The 17815-nt window shown below is 44.0% G+C and overlaps 1 protein-coding gene across 2 annotated transcripts in view; it reads right to left on the minus strand.

Moving 5' to 3' along the window:
* The window catches only part of ERO1B (endoplasmic reticulum oxidoreductase 1 beta), a 47782-nt gene extending 31473 nt beyond the window's left edge, over nucleotides 1–16309 (minus strand). The window contains exons 1-4 of one of the 2 annotated variants that reach the window (XM_053300060.1): nucleotides 15732–16309; nucleotides 12341–12460; nucleotides 5524–5607; nucleotides 634–675 (exon numbers count right to left, since the gene is read on the minus strand). In XM_053300060.1, the coding sequence (XP_053156035.1) occupies nucleotides 634–675; nucleotides 5524–5607; nucleotides 12341–12460; nucleotides 15732–15851 (366 nt within the window). In that variant the 5' untranslated portion in view covers nucleotides 15852–16309. Of the gene's footprint in view, nucleotides 1–633; nucleotides 676–5523; nucleotides 5608–12340; nucleotides 12461–15262; nucleotides 15408–15731 lie in introns of those variants that run through there. The other variant, XM_053300068.1, reaches the window with a different exon arrangement.
* Between the last annotated feature and the right edge of the window lie 1506 nt (nucleotides 16310–17815).

The raw sequence follows: 17815 nt of genomic DNA on the forward strand, positions 1-17815 counted from the left end.
TAACTTTAGAGTGGGGTAGCACCTTGCAAAGCATGAAATGTGGTGGATCTTTCAAAGTATTACTGTCCTCTGGGACTGACTCCAACAAAAGTTTCCATTCAAAATAAACTCATATTTCCAAAATATTTTATACCACAGCAACATGGGTCATAAAATACTAATGTCTATAAACCTCAGGCATGCATGTACAAGAGAAAGAAAAACAATGTATGAAGATTCAAGTAAACATTACTGAGAGCTCTTCTCTTCAGAGCTTGCCTTGGATTTCTTCCCATGAGATAATTTCTCAATTTCAGGAGGAAGCTACATTGAGTAGATGCATGTTAATCAGATTATCAATGCTACCAGACTAGGTCTACCAAGCTTCTACTCACCTTTGAAAAAAGAAAAAGCACAGCTAGAGTGATCAACTGTGTTTCCATGGCAGGGAAACACAGTGGGACTATGGGACTGCCAGCCTCACCTCTCTCTAGCTGCTTTCACCACGGGGTAAATGGAGTATGCTACGGCAGCTGTCAGGAGTGGCAGACTAGCTTTTACATTCAAGGCTACTGCAATTTACTACTCCCCTGCTTTCTGAGGAAAGGAATAGTAAAACAGTGCTAATATATTATTTCAGAAGATTGTACTTACTTTGTTAGCACTTCCAGCTTTAATTCCAACTGGTACTTTACTCTAAAATAGATGTAAGAACTACATTACTTTTCACTTCTATCCCTTGCAAGTCAAATTCAATCTGAGCTGAAGAAAAATTTAATATATTAAGCGAGCAAGCCACAAAGCTATTTGAGCACTGACATCCAATAGTATCAAACTGCTGAAGTGTCACTTATGATCTGACAATGTTTATTACTGCAATTTTGTGCACATTTACTAGGAAGTAAGTTCCATTAAAATCAACAGCATTTTCTATTAAACCTGCCTAGGACTGAGCTATAAATGTGGTTAGCATTTATTTAATAGGAAGGAAGGAAATAGGAATGGAGCAACAGTGGTTTATTAAAGAATAGATCCCAACGCATTTCGCGTGTAACTCCTTTTCAGGGGAATACAACATATAAGATATACCAATGAGGATAATTAGTTATATAGTTCCTTTTATGATGATTTATAACTAAATGCCTGCCTAAGGATAACAAACTGAAGTTGAATCCAAATAAGACAGACGTACTGACTAGTGGGGGGTCAGGATATGAGAAAGTTTAGATCTGCCTGTTCTGGATGGGGTTACACTCTCCCTGAAAGATCAGGTATGTAGGTGGGAGTGCTCCTGGATCCAAAGCTCTCTCTGGTTTCTCAGATTGAGCCAGCCAGGAGTACTTTTTAATCAGCTTTGGCCGATGAGTCAGCTACATCCATTTCTGGAGGTAAATGACCTTAAAATAGTAATGCATATGCTTGGAGAGGTCTATTGATGGCTACTAGTCGGAGGGCTATAGGCCACCTCCAGCCTCAGAGGCGGGGTGCCTCTGGGAACCAGTTGCGGGGGAGTAAAAGCAGGAGGGAGGGCATGCCCTCAACTCCTGCCTGTGGCTTCCAGCGGCATCTGGTGGGCCACTGTGCGAAACGAGATGCTAGACTAGATGGGCATTGGGCCTGATCCAGCAGGGCTGTTCTTATGGTAACCTCCAAGCTTAACTACTATGATGCACTCTATGTGGGGCTGCCTTTGTACTTAGTTCAGAAACAACAATTGGAACAGAATGCAGCAGCTGGACTGGTCTCCGAGACAACCCAAAGGGACCATATAACACCAATTTTAAAAGAACTGCACTGGCTGCTGAAATGTTTGAGTGAAAATTAAAGTGCAAGTTATTACCTAAAAAACTCTAAATGGTTTGGGTCCAGGGTATTTAAGAGAGTGCCTTCTTTGTCATGAACCCTGTCACCTATTAAGATCTTCTGGAGCAGTTCAGTTACAGTTGCCGCCAGCTCATTTAGTGGTGACTTGGGATGGGCCTTCTCTGTAGCAGCCCCAGGGCTTTGGAATAAATAAATAAATAGAAAGATCCCCTGAAACCTCCCCACACTCTTCCTCTGTGTGGACCTGTAAGCACCCAGAGGTGCTTTTCTTTGCCACCTTTCCCTTGCCCTGGTGCATGTGAAGTGTTGGAGGAGGGCTGGACACTGGGACCTTTCCACCCATTCAGAACTCTCAGGTCCTGATCCACCTTCTTGCCATATGCAGATCTGTAGAAGCAGAGATGGATGGGAAAGGCAAGCCCACCCGCTCGCTGGACAAAGCCTGAGAGAGGGGTGGCTGTTTCGGGGTGCTGGAAAGGGTATACCTGTGCACATGGAAGGGGGCATGGTATCGTGGCAGATTTTCCACGGTCCCCACGACTAGGAATGTTTTCCCTGGGAGAGCACATCCCACAGCTGTGAGCCAGAAGCCACCCTCACTCTATTCGGAGCACCTATGGCCCGACACTCTCATGAGGGAGGTGTTAGGTGGAGAAAAGAATGTACTGCCCTCCTGAATCAGCTATGCTTTTTCCAGGCACATTACTTATTTGCTCTCCATTCCGATGGTCCCTCTCGTGAGCTGTCCAGGAGTGTCCCTGTGGCTGGTCACTCTCATGCCTGGCCATTGAACCCTGGGTCAGGCAGCAGTTTCCTTGAAAAAGGATCTCAGCTGACCCAAGACTGTCCTCAATCTATCCTGCTCATGAACTAGCCTCTGTGGGCATGAACCCCCAAAAGGGGAAGAGGCTGCCCCCTCTCCCCACCATTTCTGTGTGACTAATACAACTTGGCTGCTCTGTAATCCCTTCTGGGGGTCTGCCTTTCAGACCCTGCCAATATCACCCCCACACAGACCATTTGCATAGTCAGTGCAGGCAGTGGGCTGGGGAGCGGACCTTTCCAGCGATTCGAAACTCCCGGGCCAGGGCCAGCATTGCAGTGTATGTATGTAGAACTCAAGGTGCATTGATTCCTGTATTAGAGCCCCGGGACAGCTGTGTCACCCATTGTGAGACGCAGGTAGGGGTGCACATCTCCATATTGGCGGATAGGAACATAGGAAGCTGCCATATTCTGAGTCAGACCATTGGTCCATCTAGCTCAGTATTGTCTTCACAGACTGGCAGTGGTTCCTCCAAGGTTGCAGGCAGGAATCTCTCTCAGCCCTATCTTGGAGATGCCAGGGAGGGAACTGGGAACCTTCTGCTCTTCCTAGAGCGGCTCCATCCCCTGAGGGGAATATCTTGTAGTGCTCACACTTCTAGTCTCCCATTCAAATGCAACCAGGGCAGACCCTGCTTAGCTAAGGGGCCAAGTCATGCTTGCTACCACAAGACCAGCTCTCCTCTCCTTAGACCAGCTCTCCTTGGTTGGCAAGAAACAGGGTTTGACAGTGGTTTGGTGGCAGTTGCCAAGACCAGGACAGCACTTGCTCGGGTACTTACCCCCATAGCTTTCCTGCATGGAGCATCCTCCCTCGCTCCCCTTAGCTCCCCTCACTCTCATGAGAGAGTAGTCGATGGGGTAATGGGCTGCTAATCATTGTACATTGAGAGCACCACCTCATACAACCTAAGTATCATTTGGCATTTGTGACCCATAGACAATTCTTCTCATGAGGAAGGCTACAGGAACATATCTTCCCACCCAGGAAAGGGCTGGGCCTCCCTTCCCCACCCTTTCTCTGTGAAAAATATAACTTGACCATTGCCCACAAGTGGCTGTGTAGCTTGACAGGTTGGCCAGTCCAGGATGGGGCATGTTGGAGTCCCTGTAGCCTGGCAACACCATAGCTGCATGGCTAACAGGAGTCTTTTTTTCTGAGCGGCTGCCAGCGAGAAGTGCTGAAAGTATAGAGCAGCTGTGGCCTTGGGCGGGTCTGTGCCACCACCTCCATGACTGGAGTTTGGAAATGGGCACTTAACTGCAGTTATGGGGGAGTCTGTCTTCAGGCATAACAGTTCAGCAGCAAAACCATGGTTGTTGGCAGCGAAGAAAATGTCAAGTTACAATTTGAGTATGTCAGGGAAAACTGGAGTTAGCTTTAGACCCTTAACAGCAGTTTTGCACATTCGGGTGTACTACAGTTACAAACTCTGGCAGCTTTAACTACAGTTAAAATGTACATGTGAACCAGGCCATACTGTTTAAACTTGCTAGTAGTGTTCGCTCTAATTTCTTTCATCTGTGTGCGGAATGAATTTTGTTCTGAGCAGCAATATCATGGCAGCAAGTGCATTCAGAATGAGGCCTCCCTGATTCAATCTGAGTAGGATCTAAAATTAACTGAGCGGACATAAAAAGACATGTGAGCATGCGCACAGGTGCATGCCTTCGAGGGAACACTGCTTACTAGTCTGTGAGAAGTTATAACTTATTTTGTCTTTGTACTTAGGGTTTATCTTATTTCCTCTTGTATAAGGTTATAACCATGGCTTGCTTTTTTCCATTTTTAAAATTGTGTGTAGTTTCATATAGTTCCTTTTATAACTATTCCTTATTATCCTAGTTGGTATATTTTATATGTTATTGTTCCCTGAAGAAGAGTTATACTCAAAATGCAGCAGAATCTACTCTTTAATAAACTTCTACTGCACCATTCCCGTTTCCTTTCTTCCAGTTTGTTGGCATGGTGCTTTCCCCTCCTGTGTGCTTCTAGCATTCGTTTAAAACATTTCTGCTCCACATCTTAATGTGTAGTCTCAGGGTTGCTTACAATTCTAAAAACAGTCTAAACACACTAATCAAAATGCAAAGAATAAAAACCAATAAGGAGAGACCATAAAACCAATCAGAATTGCTTTAACTGATTTTGGTATGGTCAAAACATACAAGCCATTTAAACCAGAGCAATGGGATTTAAGCGACTGTAGTATCAAGTTTAATAGAACTAGAAGCTACTACATTGCCCTATGAGTATTTAAGCTACTGTAATCATTTCAACATGTAATTGACAGGGGGCTTTAACATGCAGCAGCATAAACTGCCACCAGAATACCTAAGCCGACATTGAGACTGTTTTCTTCTCACCTCCAGAACCCTTCCTGCCATTTGGAGATCTTATGGAGAGGTAGCATTTTTAAATTTGCTGCCTAGTGGAGAAGCAGCCCTGCCTATCCACCCACCTGCATAACTCATCTTGGTTATTTTTCACAGGGACTATTTACATACTTAGTGTCTACCAGCAGCGGCAACCTCCAATACCTGATGTGGAAATTGATGCCATCCCAACCTCAGAGCCATTCCTGCCAACTGGAACTGCTGCAGAGAAGATGAGGCAAAAGCCAAGGAGTACTTTTAGATCTGTGGCTCAGAGGAAGAGAAGCCCCACTTCACCTACATGTTATCAACTGTGTAGTTTTACTGGCTGCCATTACCGAGGAGGTGCTGTTGGGGGTGGAGAAGAATACTAAATGAGATCTGGTAGTGGCAGGGAGAGGTAATTAATGTTATTGTTTTAGTATTTGCTGTGAGCTGCCCTGAAGATCTGTATAGGTGGGAATACCTTATTAGCATAATACACAACATAGTTTTGGCTCTCATTTTGGAGTAACATACCTCAGGACAAGGCTCCACATGGCAATCTTTGATAGAGCAATGGCCATCATCTGCCCAAAAAGGGCATGGTCTCTTTAGATTAACCTTGAAGTCAAAAGATAAACATACTGTCCATTAATAACATAACCACAAACTAAAAAGATGGAAAATCCCCTCACCACAATAATCCTTGGGGGGCAGGGAGTGAGATTAGGGAAACTGAGTAACATTTGAAGTTCTTACTCCATCACTAGAAGCGTCTTCCATGAGTAGAATTCCACTATTCGTGGAAGGATCCCTGCTGCTTGCAACTCTCCTTCCATTCACAAAGGAGCTTCCAACAATGGAGTGCATCTCTGCCAAAGCTTTGGATCCAGTTCATTAAACCATCTTCCAACATAAGAACCACCACTAATCATTTGGCTGGGGTGTGCATGCAAAAGCAGCTTATGTTATGTTCATTTTGGAATAATTTCAGTCTCAATGTGTAGGACCTTAGCTGATTTTAAAGAAGCATTTTGACTCCAGAAACTACCAAAAAGAAGTATAAAATAAAATTTGTAAGTGACTTCCCATGGCCTTGCTTCCTGGAACCACCAGGCTTATGTGGGCTGGTGGGGGGCGGGGGGAAAGATTGCTGCTGCCACCAAACACCTTGACAGCCCATCTGATGAACAGTAGACATAGCATCACATTTAGAAGTCCTGGGAATAAAAGCTTTAGAGTGCCCACTCCAGCTCCTCAACCGATTCAGAATTTAAAGGGACTCTGGCCCCATAACTGGGGAGAGCAGGTCAGAAACAGGTGACTCCAGTTGTTAAGCATGTTCCCCACTACACTACAAATGTATCTTAGAGTGTTAACGGGGAAGCAATTCGTAGAAGGTACCACTTTCACTATTAGGACTACAAAGGATACCTTCATGGGGATACCAAGGTTCTGAAAGCAAGTCCATACTCCTAGTGCTCAAGAACAAAATATCACTGCCCAAATTTACTAGATAGCAGGGAAGAATCTCATCTACAGTTTAGTCAGGGATTTAGAACACAATTATGGATTGCAGGATCAGTGGAAGCAGACAGTTAAAAATGTAATAGTGTGACAAGACATTTCAGGAAGTTTTACTTGCAAAGATTACCTTTTGTTGCACAAATGCACAATCCACATGCCAAAAAATAGTAATAGTATGGGCCATTTCACACAATATAGTATGCCACTCTGAATGGCCTACTAATCAACATACACAAAGTTAATCACAATCCAAGCAAGTCTTATGTAGTACAGTGTATCATAGATATTAGTTTCAGCTCAATTATGTTTTTACCCAAATAAGATGGCTTATTTCCACTGATCCTCGCAAATGAGGATCTCATAATTCAGATGTAACAACATACTTGACCAGTTAAGTACATTTCTGACAAGTTATCTGATCAGATTAGCTGCTGATGCTGAATTCTGTAAATTACACAATTCACCTGAGCAGGGCACAGGGGATATGGCAACATATAAATCAATTCTCAGGTTTCCAAATGGTGAATCTCTGTTCTTTCTGTCTGTTTTATTTAACCAAATATATCATTGGGGGGGGGGGGGCGGGTGGTGGTCCTGCAAAAGAAGGCATCTGCAAAAGAAGCCTACAGAATAACTCCATAAGTGAAATTTGAAATTAAGAAAATTGTTTATGTTCCAGTTAAGTTGTCTTTTAACTTTAAGATACAGAACTGCATTTCAAGTTACAATAGTACTAGCAGCATCAGCACAACTGAAAAAATTTCCAAGACCAGATATTTCTAATCCCCTCTATACTACAGCACAAATCTTATCTAGTATGCAACCATTGCCTGAGTCGATATGCACTACTTAGAGATTCTTAAAAGATTATAGCAGTACTTAGATTACATAAAGTCTGTTTGCATATTATATGTAAGAGTGGTTAAGTTCCATTCCAGACTTGATAAAAAAGCTTTTGGTTCATTTTGGATACACAGGCTGCATGTCTTACAAGAAGAACAGCGACCAATACTACTGAGCATGTGTACATACCACAAATCAAAATACCCAGAGAAGTGACAAGCAGTATTTTTCGTTAATGTAAGGTAGCCCTTTCTAGCAGTGAAGCCTAAACTGACTAAATGCATGCAATATACACAATTAAGAACATAGGAAGCTGCCATATACTAAGACCATTGGTCCATCTAGCTCAGTATTGTCTACACTGACTGGCGGTGGCTCTCCAAAATTGCAGCAAGGTGTCTCTCCCTGCCGTACATGGAGATGTCAGGAAGTGAACTTGGGACTTTCTGCATGCATGCAGATGCTCTTCCACTGAGCTATGGCCCCATCCCCGAAAGGGGAATATCTTACAGTACTCACATGTAGTCACCCATCCAAATGCAAACCAAGGCAGACCCTGTTCAGCAAAGGGGACAATTCATGCTTGCTACCACAACACCAGCTCCCCTCCCTGTTCTCCTTAAATATTTCATCAAATTTAATATAATTTGTGTCACTCATGTCACCTTGTTATATGGCCTTTATTTTTATTTAATTTGTTTAATGCGTTTATATACCACCCACCAGGGCCGGATTAAGCTAATGCAGGCCTGTAGCATATGTTATAAAGGCACCCTAAATTAAGTTTATGTTGGGAAATATAGGTTGAACCTCACAGTCTAATCCGAACTTGTATGTTCCTGAGCTGGTTCGGACTACCGAAAAGTCAGGAAAACAATGAGGAATCATGAACTGAGTCATACCCCATATAACTGTTGAAACATCCACCACATCTTCTCATCACTAACCACATCCACACCACTCTCTCCCATCACACCACACTTTTACATAACACTCATAAGTCTAAACATATACTTAACTAATTCAATAAAGTTAAATTTGAACAAAATTATTTATTCTTATCATGTTATTAATGACATCTGTAATGATTACATACTACTTCAGTCATGCTCAAGGAAGAACACGCCACAACGAGTTCGCATGTGTATTTTCTCTTCCCCCTTCCTCCCTCAAAGCGGGCATTTATACATGGCACACAATCACACTCGCAAGTCACAAAGTGACAGTAATTAATTGACAGTCACTGATATCTGACCACGTCCAGCCCTAGAGTCGCACATCCCTTGTCGCAGGCTCACAGTGGTCGCGCACCCTCCAGTGGCATAACAGAGCAAGCTACAGTGGCTTGGGAGTGTGGGAGATAGCACAAAGGACACCACGCTTGCACATGACACAGCAAGGAGCCAACCAACACATGCAGAACCCACCACATGTACCATGCAGCATGCAGCTCCCTCAACAGTGTTGCCAGATCGTGAGATGCCGATTTCACCAGCCAGCTTGGAAACATTTAGTGTGGGGCCCTCGAAAATGTGGGGCCTGTAGCATATGCTACTTTTGCTACTAGGTTAATCTGGCACTGCAGCCAACATTCACATCTTGGGGCCATTTACAACAAAACAAAATTTAAAAGAAAATTAAAACATTAAAACTATTTAAATTTAATGCATTGTAAGTTCTGAGTCTAAAAGACTGGGTGGACAAGTGTGTCTGAACTGCCTTTTTAAAAGTTTATCAGAAATGGGGAGTTCCTTACTGCTTTAAATAAAACTAGCTTAACCCATGCAGAGCATATACGCGCTAGTACTTGATTACTCCCCTCACCCTCTGCCACAGCCCCCCCTCAACTCAAGAGATCTCTCCATCCTCCGGAGCCACACTCCTCCTCCTCCATCTGGTTGCTTCCATCCCCCTCACCCCTCTTGGTTGTGGCTGCAGTGTTGCTGGCACCTATTGGCCAAGCTGCAGCCCCCTATCCCCAGAGACCTCCCCACCCTCATTCGAGCCCTGCTCCTCCCCACAGAAGCAGCAGCGGATGACCAGGCCCTTCCTCGTTGCTGCCATGGCCATTTGTTCCCCTCAGGCCGCTGACAGGCCCATGCCCATCCCTTGCCTGTCTCCCTCCGCAAATGGCCTCAGTAGCCCTGAACAACAGCAGCAGTCGATTGGGCCCGTCCTTGCTGCCGCTGCTTGTTCCCCTCAGGCTGCTGACAGGCTCGAGCCCGTCCCTCACCCTTCCTTTTTTCTCTCTATCTTTCTACTCCACTTGCTCTCCCCAAGTCTCTTTCCCTTCCCTTCTTATCTCTCTCTCTCCCTCCCCCTTCCCAAGTTAACAGATCTTGTTCCCTCATCTAATTCACACAACGGCAGCCTCCTTCTCAGGAAGGGGCTCTTTCCTCCCTCACAACCCCTCTCTTCGCAGACCCCTGCCCACTATCCTTTTATATAGATAGATTCCTCTCCTCTATAATCAAGAACATCTTCTGACCAGTAACAGTTGCATTCCAGCTTACCTTAATCACAGGCTCCTCCTCCCTATCTGCACGTGGAATCCTCACTGCCTAATCAGGTACTTCTGCTCATGAACTCTCACGAGAGCTGCCACACGCAGGATTAACCATGGGTATGTCTTAGAGAATTATATATAGAGAAGATGCTACTAGAAAATAAAGTACTACAACAAAAATAAAGATCTTCCTGTAAGAACAAAATCATACCTAGCACAGATTTGGTATGGGACAAGAATGGGGAGAGAAAAACTAGCATGTCCCAATAAGCATCCTCTGACAGAGCTGGGCTGTGTGACCCTCAGGGACATTTAGAGGTGTTAAAGAATGCTTCCACAACAAGCAAAAATGGACTCTCCCCCATCTGTGCTGAAAGGATGTGGATCACTAAACCCTGAAGAGGCTCCTTGCATGCAGCACTTTTGCACTCTTAATGGGGATGTCAGTCACAAGAGGTTGTTCACACCCCCATGCAAAGCTGGGTAGGAGCACGAAATCCAGAGTAGAGAAGCTTGTGTGGTACCTTGGGACTCACTCCTACCTAGCCACTCTGAAGTAGGGCTATCCCATCCTTTTACCTTGGTTTTTAACTAAGGTAAAAGGTGAGCAGCCCCTTCTTACCTCTGCAGCCCCAATCCTGTGTGCGATTGGGGCTGTTTATAGCAGCTCCTAGGAGCCCAGCTGGCTCTCAACCATAGAGTGCCACTTACAGAGCAGCCAGGGAGCTGCTGCATTGCTGTGTGCAGCCTCTCTTTTGCCCATGCAATGCATTGTCGGATACTAGAAGACTTCCTCCTCCAGATCCCTTGTGCCGAGATCTCCTCTGTTGCGATCATGTGGCCATGCAGCATGGCACTGCACTAGACAAACTTTACTCATGGTTGGGGAAGGTAACTATACTCCTGCCTCCCCACCAGCCCCATGGATTTCAGTCATGTGAACAAATAATGTTTTAAACATATTAAAAAAGTAGGCGGACCAGAAGGTTACATACAAAGTTGCAGTTAACACTGTGAAGGTTTGCGAATCCTAAACTGAGAAGGTACCTTGCACAATCATAAATTATTAGTGGACAGTAATTCTGAATTAGCAGCACACAAATGTATTGTCAAACAGAAATAGCAGGCAATCATGACCATGTTTGTCATGATTAAGTCCCATTAAAATTAACAGGACTTAAGTTAGTCATAACTAACTTGTCTCACCGATTTCAATGGTGCTTAAATCATGACCTGGATGCCCAGCCACTTTAACACCATAACCTTCAATCTTGCAAAAGCCAATTCCAGGAACAGGTGTTGTATGCATTTGCTGCACATTAGCAAGAGCTACATTGCTTTATCTCTGGGTTCAGACTGTTTTCACTACAGTGTACCTTGGATCAGAAGTCAAACAGTTCTGAAGGTCATCAGCTGTGCCTAGTCATTATTCACAAAAAAACCTAAGACTGCTCCAGTAAATATAACTAGCTTGAATTTAATCTTTCAATCAATACCCAACATGCAATAATCTGGCTATTATTTCCAACCAAGAGAGAGAGAGAGACAGTATAATTATTATTTTTACATTTATATCCCGCTCTTCCTCCAAGGAGCCCAGAGCGGTGTACTACATACTTGAGATTCTCCTCACAACAACCCTGTGACGTAGGTCAGGCTGAGAGAGAAGTGACTGGCCCAGAATCATCCAGCTAGTATCATGGCTGAATGGGGATTTGAACTTGGGTCTCCCCGGTCCTAGTCCAGCACTCTAACCACTACAGGTACTCCTAAATGAACTGTCAAAGGCACTTCAGGAAGCACAAGAATGTACTGAGCCGGTTCAGATGTCATGCAGGGCAACAATTAAAGCTTGGTACAATGTCCCCAAGCCTCAGAAGCATGAGTTCCCCCTTCCCTGCTCATGTGAGTCTTCAAAACATTCTGCTTCTGCTTTCACTTAGAAACAAACTAAGATTGGTCAGTTTGGGCTTCACAGTCAATATTTATTTACAATATTCTAGCCAACTTCCCTAAAATGAACTGAGTTATAAACCTAAGGTTTGAAGTGGGTTTCATCTCAACTTATTTTAGGAAAGCTGATTAGAATAAGCCAGGCTTGGTCGGTTCAGACATCACAACCCATCTTGGTTGGTTTCAGAATAAACAGAATTCTTGCAAGGCATGCACAGGCAGTGAAGAGAGAAACACATGCTCCTGAGGCTCAGAAACATTATACAGAACCAAGCTTTAACCACAGTTCCACGTGAAGTTTAAACTGGGACACTCCGTCTATACCAACTGAAAGCATTTCCACACATTGCTTTTTTACTCATGTATATGTATTTCTGTTGTCACACTCATTTGTAGCTTTAAGAACTATAGTATTAAAAATACAATTTACTCATAATCAATTTCTTCCATTTACTACTCAGGAGACAGGAGAAAGAGAACTGACAGAATTATATTTTATTACATAGCAGAGTGATAGTTTATTACCTTGTAGTATCTGAAATAGTCCCGTTCTTGAAGTTTCTGTATTTTGGGGAAGATCTTAAAGTTGTTGAAATCATCAATGCTTTCTATGTCACATAAGCAGTCATCAAGTACTCCTGCAAGCTAGGGGAAGACAAAACACACACAGACACCCACCACAGATTAAGTGGCAATATCACTGAAGACTGAGATTTTGATGGAGAAGTGGGGCAGAAAGAGTTCAGCACATAAACATTCAATAGTATATCAATAATTCAGGCAACAATCCAATTATGCACACTGGTGGCCACTGAATGTCAAAGAATTCCTTCACAATGACTTTTTCTTGTAGGAATTTACATGAAATCCATAAACACAGTAATTATATGGGGGTTGTTTGTTTTTGTGCTTACAGCAAACCAACATGTACAATTCTGGCACACAGCAATTATAACAAAGAAGTTATTCTTGCAGGACGTTTGTAGTATGTGAGGGAGTACTGATCCTTAACACCTTTGATTTGAGTGGACCATGGCACAGGTAGCAGACATTCAGACACAAAAGATGCATTATACTGCTTTAATGCTATATATCCAAAATTGATAGAATTCACTTTTATTAACAAAAGGTTTTCATTAAATGATTCTGTACATGAGATTTCATAGTATTTTTATAGCTAAATGTTCAGTTAGACAATTAGCACATCCCTATATTACTCTTGAATTTCAATGTCACAATGCAAACAATGTCATTATGGGTTGACTGAATGCAAAAATGATTACTTAAAAACCATCAACACAATAATGGTTCTCACTCACAATATCAGCTGTTGTGATATTGGAGGAATGTAGATCAGGCAATTGCACAATGGGCTTAGTCTACATTCCTGATCAGTAGTCTGTCAATTAGATTTGATGGGCCTATTTATAAAGTCACTCTAAGCTTTAATGTTATAAGTTTCAGTTATCAACACCAAGCAGCAGCAGTAGGCAAGGGAATCTAGTTAATAGTGGTTAGATCAGAATTATAGTGAAAATCTAAAAGGAAAGTATCTCAAAGTAGGAAAAGCAGTACTTCCTATATCCTAAATAATTCTGAGAATGCTATACACTGTACCTTTAAAGCTACAGTCCTACACCCACCCCACCGCACCCACTCCTAAGAGCAAGTCCCTTTGAAATTAGGACATAAAGTAAAATTTTCATGTTCAGTTTCTTTAAGACAGAGGCTCCCAACCTCTGGGTCCACAGATGATGCTGGATCAAAACAATGGCTGATATCTTGACTAACGAGAAGTGAGAGGCTGCTCTCAACGCAGCCTAAGGCTTCCTCACTACCATAGCCTGAATATGGGTGTGTCAGTGTTCTCTCTAATTTTTTTCATCTATGTGCAGAATGAATGTTGTACTAGGTGGGAGTATCAAGGCAGTGTGTGCACATATGCATTCAGAATGGATGCATTCAACCTTCCCAATTCAACCTGAGCGGGATCTAAAATTAACTGAGTGTGCATGCCTTAGAGGGAACACTGGTGTGTGTGGGGGTGTGTATGCGCCCGAGAGAGAGAGATTTTAGCTGATCTTCCCCTGCCCTGTGCTCTGAGCCATCTACAAATATGTCCCTGCAGGCTGTGCAATCCTCAGGAACCTAACTGCAGATGGTACAGAGCACTTCCAGAGGCAGGGAAGATCAGCTAAAAGTCACTCTTCCCCCCCCCCCCCACATTGCAGTAGTGGGTATCCTCATATCTTTAGGATGCCAGCCAATATTTTGGGGGGGGGGAATCAAAAGGTTGATTCTAGAATAACGTCAGATCTGTGTAGCTTTGTGCCTAAAAAATTGATACTGACTCCAGGAATAAGTCTGTAACTCAGTGCTAGAGCACATGCAGAAGATTTCTGCACATGCAGATGTCTAGTCTCTGGCATCTCCAGGTAGGACAGGAAAACCATGGAGAGCTATTGATAGTCATTGCAGACTATACTGGCCTAGATGGACCAAAGACCTGATGCTCTATCAGATAGCATCATATGCTAGGCTTTAACTGTTTCAACATACAGTATTTTCTCCAGGGATAGGTCAACCAAGAAGTTAAGAGAAGTAGGCAGAGAGAAAAAGAACTCTCTCAAGGAGAGTTAGTAGCAATAGGGACCTACAATTTGAACTCAAGTGACTAAAACTAAAGTGTGATCTGAAATAGGGAATCCTCTTTCCTTCTCATTCACAACTCTTTTCATTAGACACACACAGCAATTATCTGAAAATAAATCTATACTGAACCATGCAGCCGAGAGAGAGAGAGAGAATGTGCTTATCCTATATATTCTTGTTGTTTTCAGCTTAGCTAAATTATGTTTATCCCCACCTCTTACAAGAAAACTCCCAAGGCAGCTTTCCTATTAGAAGACCTAGAACCTGCCTCAAGCCCTGCAAATGGGACAAACTTTTAATTATTGGTACCATTATTTCTTTTTCTTTGTTTCTCATTTTTCTCCTCTTAAAAAACCTAACACAATCAATAAAAATAAATGAAGCAGTGGTGGAGCCTTTTGCATAATCCACCTTAAAGTTACAACTTGCATATAAGTCCTATCCTATCACCGGTTGCCTTGGCCAACCAGAGATGCTGCTTAAGACATAGCATTTCTCTCACACCTTATTCTCTTCAAACTTCAAAGTGTTGTCTGGTTTGAAGGCAAAGAATTCACACCTGACATTGTCTGTAAACATGACATAACATTTTGCACACTTATGACAACTGTGTTTACAAACCTGTATCATATAGATATATTTGAGAGAAATTTAGTTTCTAGGCAAGCATAGATACAGTATCTTACACAGAGCATTGTCTTACACTAGGACTGTCATCAGTGGCATGATAGATCCTCGAGTTTGCACACACAACTTTGGGTAAAGATACTCAGCATGCAAAGCATTTCTGCTTACATTAGGCAGATTTTGCATTTCATTTCCATTGAAATAAGGACCATGTTGTTTCTTCCTGCAGATAAAATGGGCTTACTCTCTACATATTCCTCTTTGCCACTTCCACCTGATAGATATAATCCCATTTGAGTTGACACACTCCTGGCTCAATTACAAGTCAATATTAAACATCTGCTATCCGTAGCCTGAGCATCTCCCCAAGGGAGCCCTCCAATATGTGTTGCTGAGGAAGGGAAAGAGAGAGAAGCACTTGTTGGGAACGCTGTTATCTCAGGTCCACGAAACCTGTTCGCACTCTTCCCGTCACAGAAGCACCGTGAGCAGAGGGCCCACCCTCTGCAAGGCTGATAGGCGGAGGAGAGATGATGTGTGTATAGGGAAGGAGTGAGCCAACCCCTGTGCCCCAAGGGAGACCAGAACCCCACTTTCCTCCTTCCTCCCTTCAAGTGGGCGACCCAGCCCCTCTCACCTGGGCCTCTGCCGCGCACCCGAGGCAACCAATGGTCACCGCCGCCGCCGCCGCCAGCAGGAGCTGGACCGCCAGCTCCGTCTCTGCTGCAGTTCTCCCAGCGACTCTGCTGCTGCTCATGCTGCAGAACCCTCTCCCCGCTCGCCAGGGGGGGGGGGGGGGCTAGAGCCCCTCGCCGCCGCCTCTGGGCAGCCAGAAGCCGGGGACAGACGCTGGTACCCCGGGTGATGATGCCTCCCGTGCCTCCGAGGTTGCCACCGACGCCGCCTCTGCCAGGAAAGGAACCTGTCAGACGGCCGAGTGCGCCGCGCTCACTTCTCCTTCCCCGCTCCTCTCAGCAGCCCACACGCCACTCTCGCTGTGTGTGGGGAGAAAAAGCAAGCGGGCGAGGCAGCGCTCACAGCCCCCAGCAGTCAGTTTCCTTTAAATACAAGAGCAGCCGAGAAGGCAGCAGCCCTTCCCTCTAAGTTACCGCGCAAAGCGCCCTGGGAAATGTAGTACGACATCGTCATCCTTCTTTCTAGTTGGTGATTCTCTCTGCCTCCGACTCGGATTACGAAAGGGCCTAGCCACTGAAAGCAGCCAATGAGAAAGAACCACGCGCCCCTTCAAAACAAGAGGAGGCAGTTTATAACCGTCACGAGGAGCAAAGGGCCCCAAGGGATGGCTGCCATAGGAGAGTGCGAGGTGGCGGCGGCGGCGGCGGCGGGGGGGGGGGGGGGGGAGAGGGAGAGGCCGGAAAAGACAGAGGGCATTAAATTTGGGGCGGGGGGGGGGAGCCAGCAACAGTCTCGGGAAAGCTGCTATATGCTTGATAGACTTGGGGGCCTTTACAGCACCTTTCCCCAACAACTCTGTGTGTATTAAGTAAAAGTTAGCTCACCCCTTCAACACTGTTATCAGTAAAAACAATAATAATAATAGAGTGCCATTAAGTGTATATATTATGGGCAAAGTTTAGATTCAGGCAGCCTAAAGAACGTTTCTGTATCGCACCCTGAAACACACTGGATGGTTGTCCCACACACTGTCTCACACTATAAGGGGCACAAATATTTGTTTGGGACAATATTGTCACACACTAGGTTAGGTATTAAATATTGTCCCCCACACATTGCCCCTAGGCATTCCAAAGAACACCTGTGCACAAAACAGATGATTCATAACTAGAAGACATGGTAAATGCAATGGGAGGTGTTTCCAGTATGGATGGCCCCCAAGATTACTTCACTGAAGAATCCCAGATACTGCCTTCAGATCAGGGGCGTAGCAAGGTTGGAGTGGGCCCAGAGATGAGATTTTCAAATGGGCCCTCCCCTCAAAGTCCAGGGCCTCCACACACCCCAGGCCCCCAAGTCTGATATTTCTAAATAAGTATGCTGCCTGGAAATACATTTCACTGAACACACACATGCACATTTCACAATATATAGTGATATACATTGAATACTATATATTTGTGCTACTTTTAATGCCTAGAAGAACACACTAGAAACACTAATTATTAAAATGGGCCCCTCACTGCAGATTAGCAAAGGAGACTTTCAACCATGCAGTGTGAGCCTATGTTTGTTTTCTCAGTAGAAATTCAGAAGAAATTCAGTAAAGTGGAGTCATGTGACATGTCTCTGGGGGGCAGCGGGCCCCAAGGCAACTGTCTTCACTTGCCCAAATACAGTTACGGCGCTGCTTCAGATGAAATCCACTGCTCTGTTTGCTCATATAAAACCAATGAAGAAGTGCCTCAGCAGCAGCAGTGGAGATCACATTGCCAACTCCAAATCATGTAATTCCTAAGGATTAACACAATGCCTCAGGAAAACGTAACATTTATTCAGGTTTTTCCACATGTCCTAAATATTTCTTGGAAATCTATAGAATTTCTAGGACTTAGAGTAGAGTGCCTATACTGATCATACAAAATTTTTTGGTTTGGCCTTCAGTGCATTGCCTATTTGCCAATTAATATAATTCCTAGGTATTTTATTCAATAGATGGTTTTTGTACTTTGCCTGTACCATGTGTGTCTGTATATATGTATGCCTACAATTATATAAACCTACTAAGTCCAATTAAAACTTACT

The sequence above is a fragment of the Hemicordylus capensis genome, chromosome 1 (assembly GCF_027244095.1).
Source record: "Hemicordylus capensis ecotype Gifberg chromosome 1, rHemCap1.1.pri, whole genome shotgun sequence".
In the NCBI taxonomy this organism is placed as follows: domain Eukaryota; kingdom Metazoa; phylum Chordata; class Lepidosauria; order Squamata; family Cordylidae; genus Hemicordylus; species Hemicordylus capensis.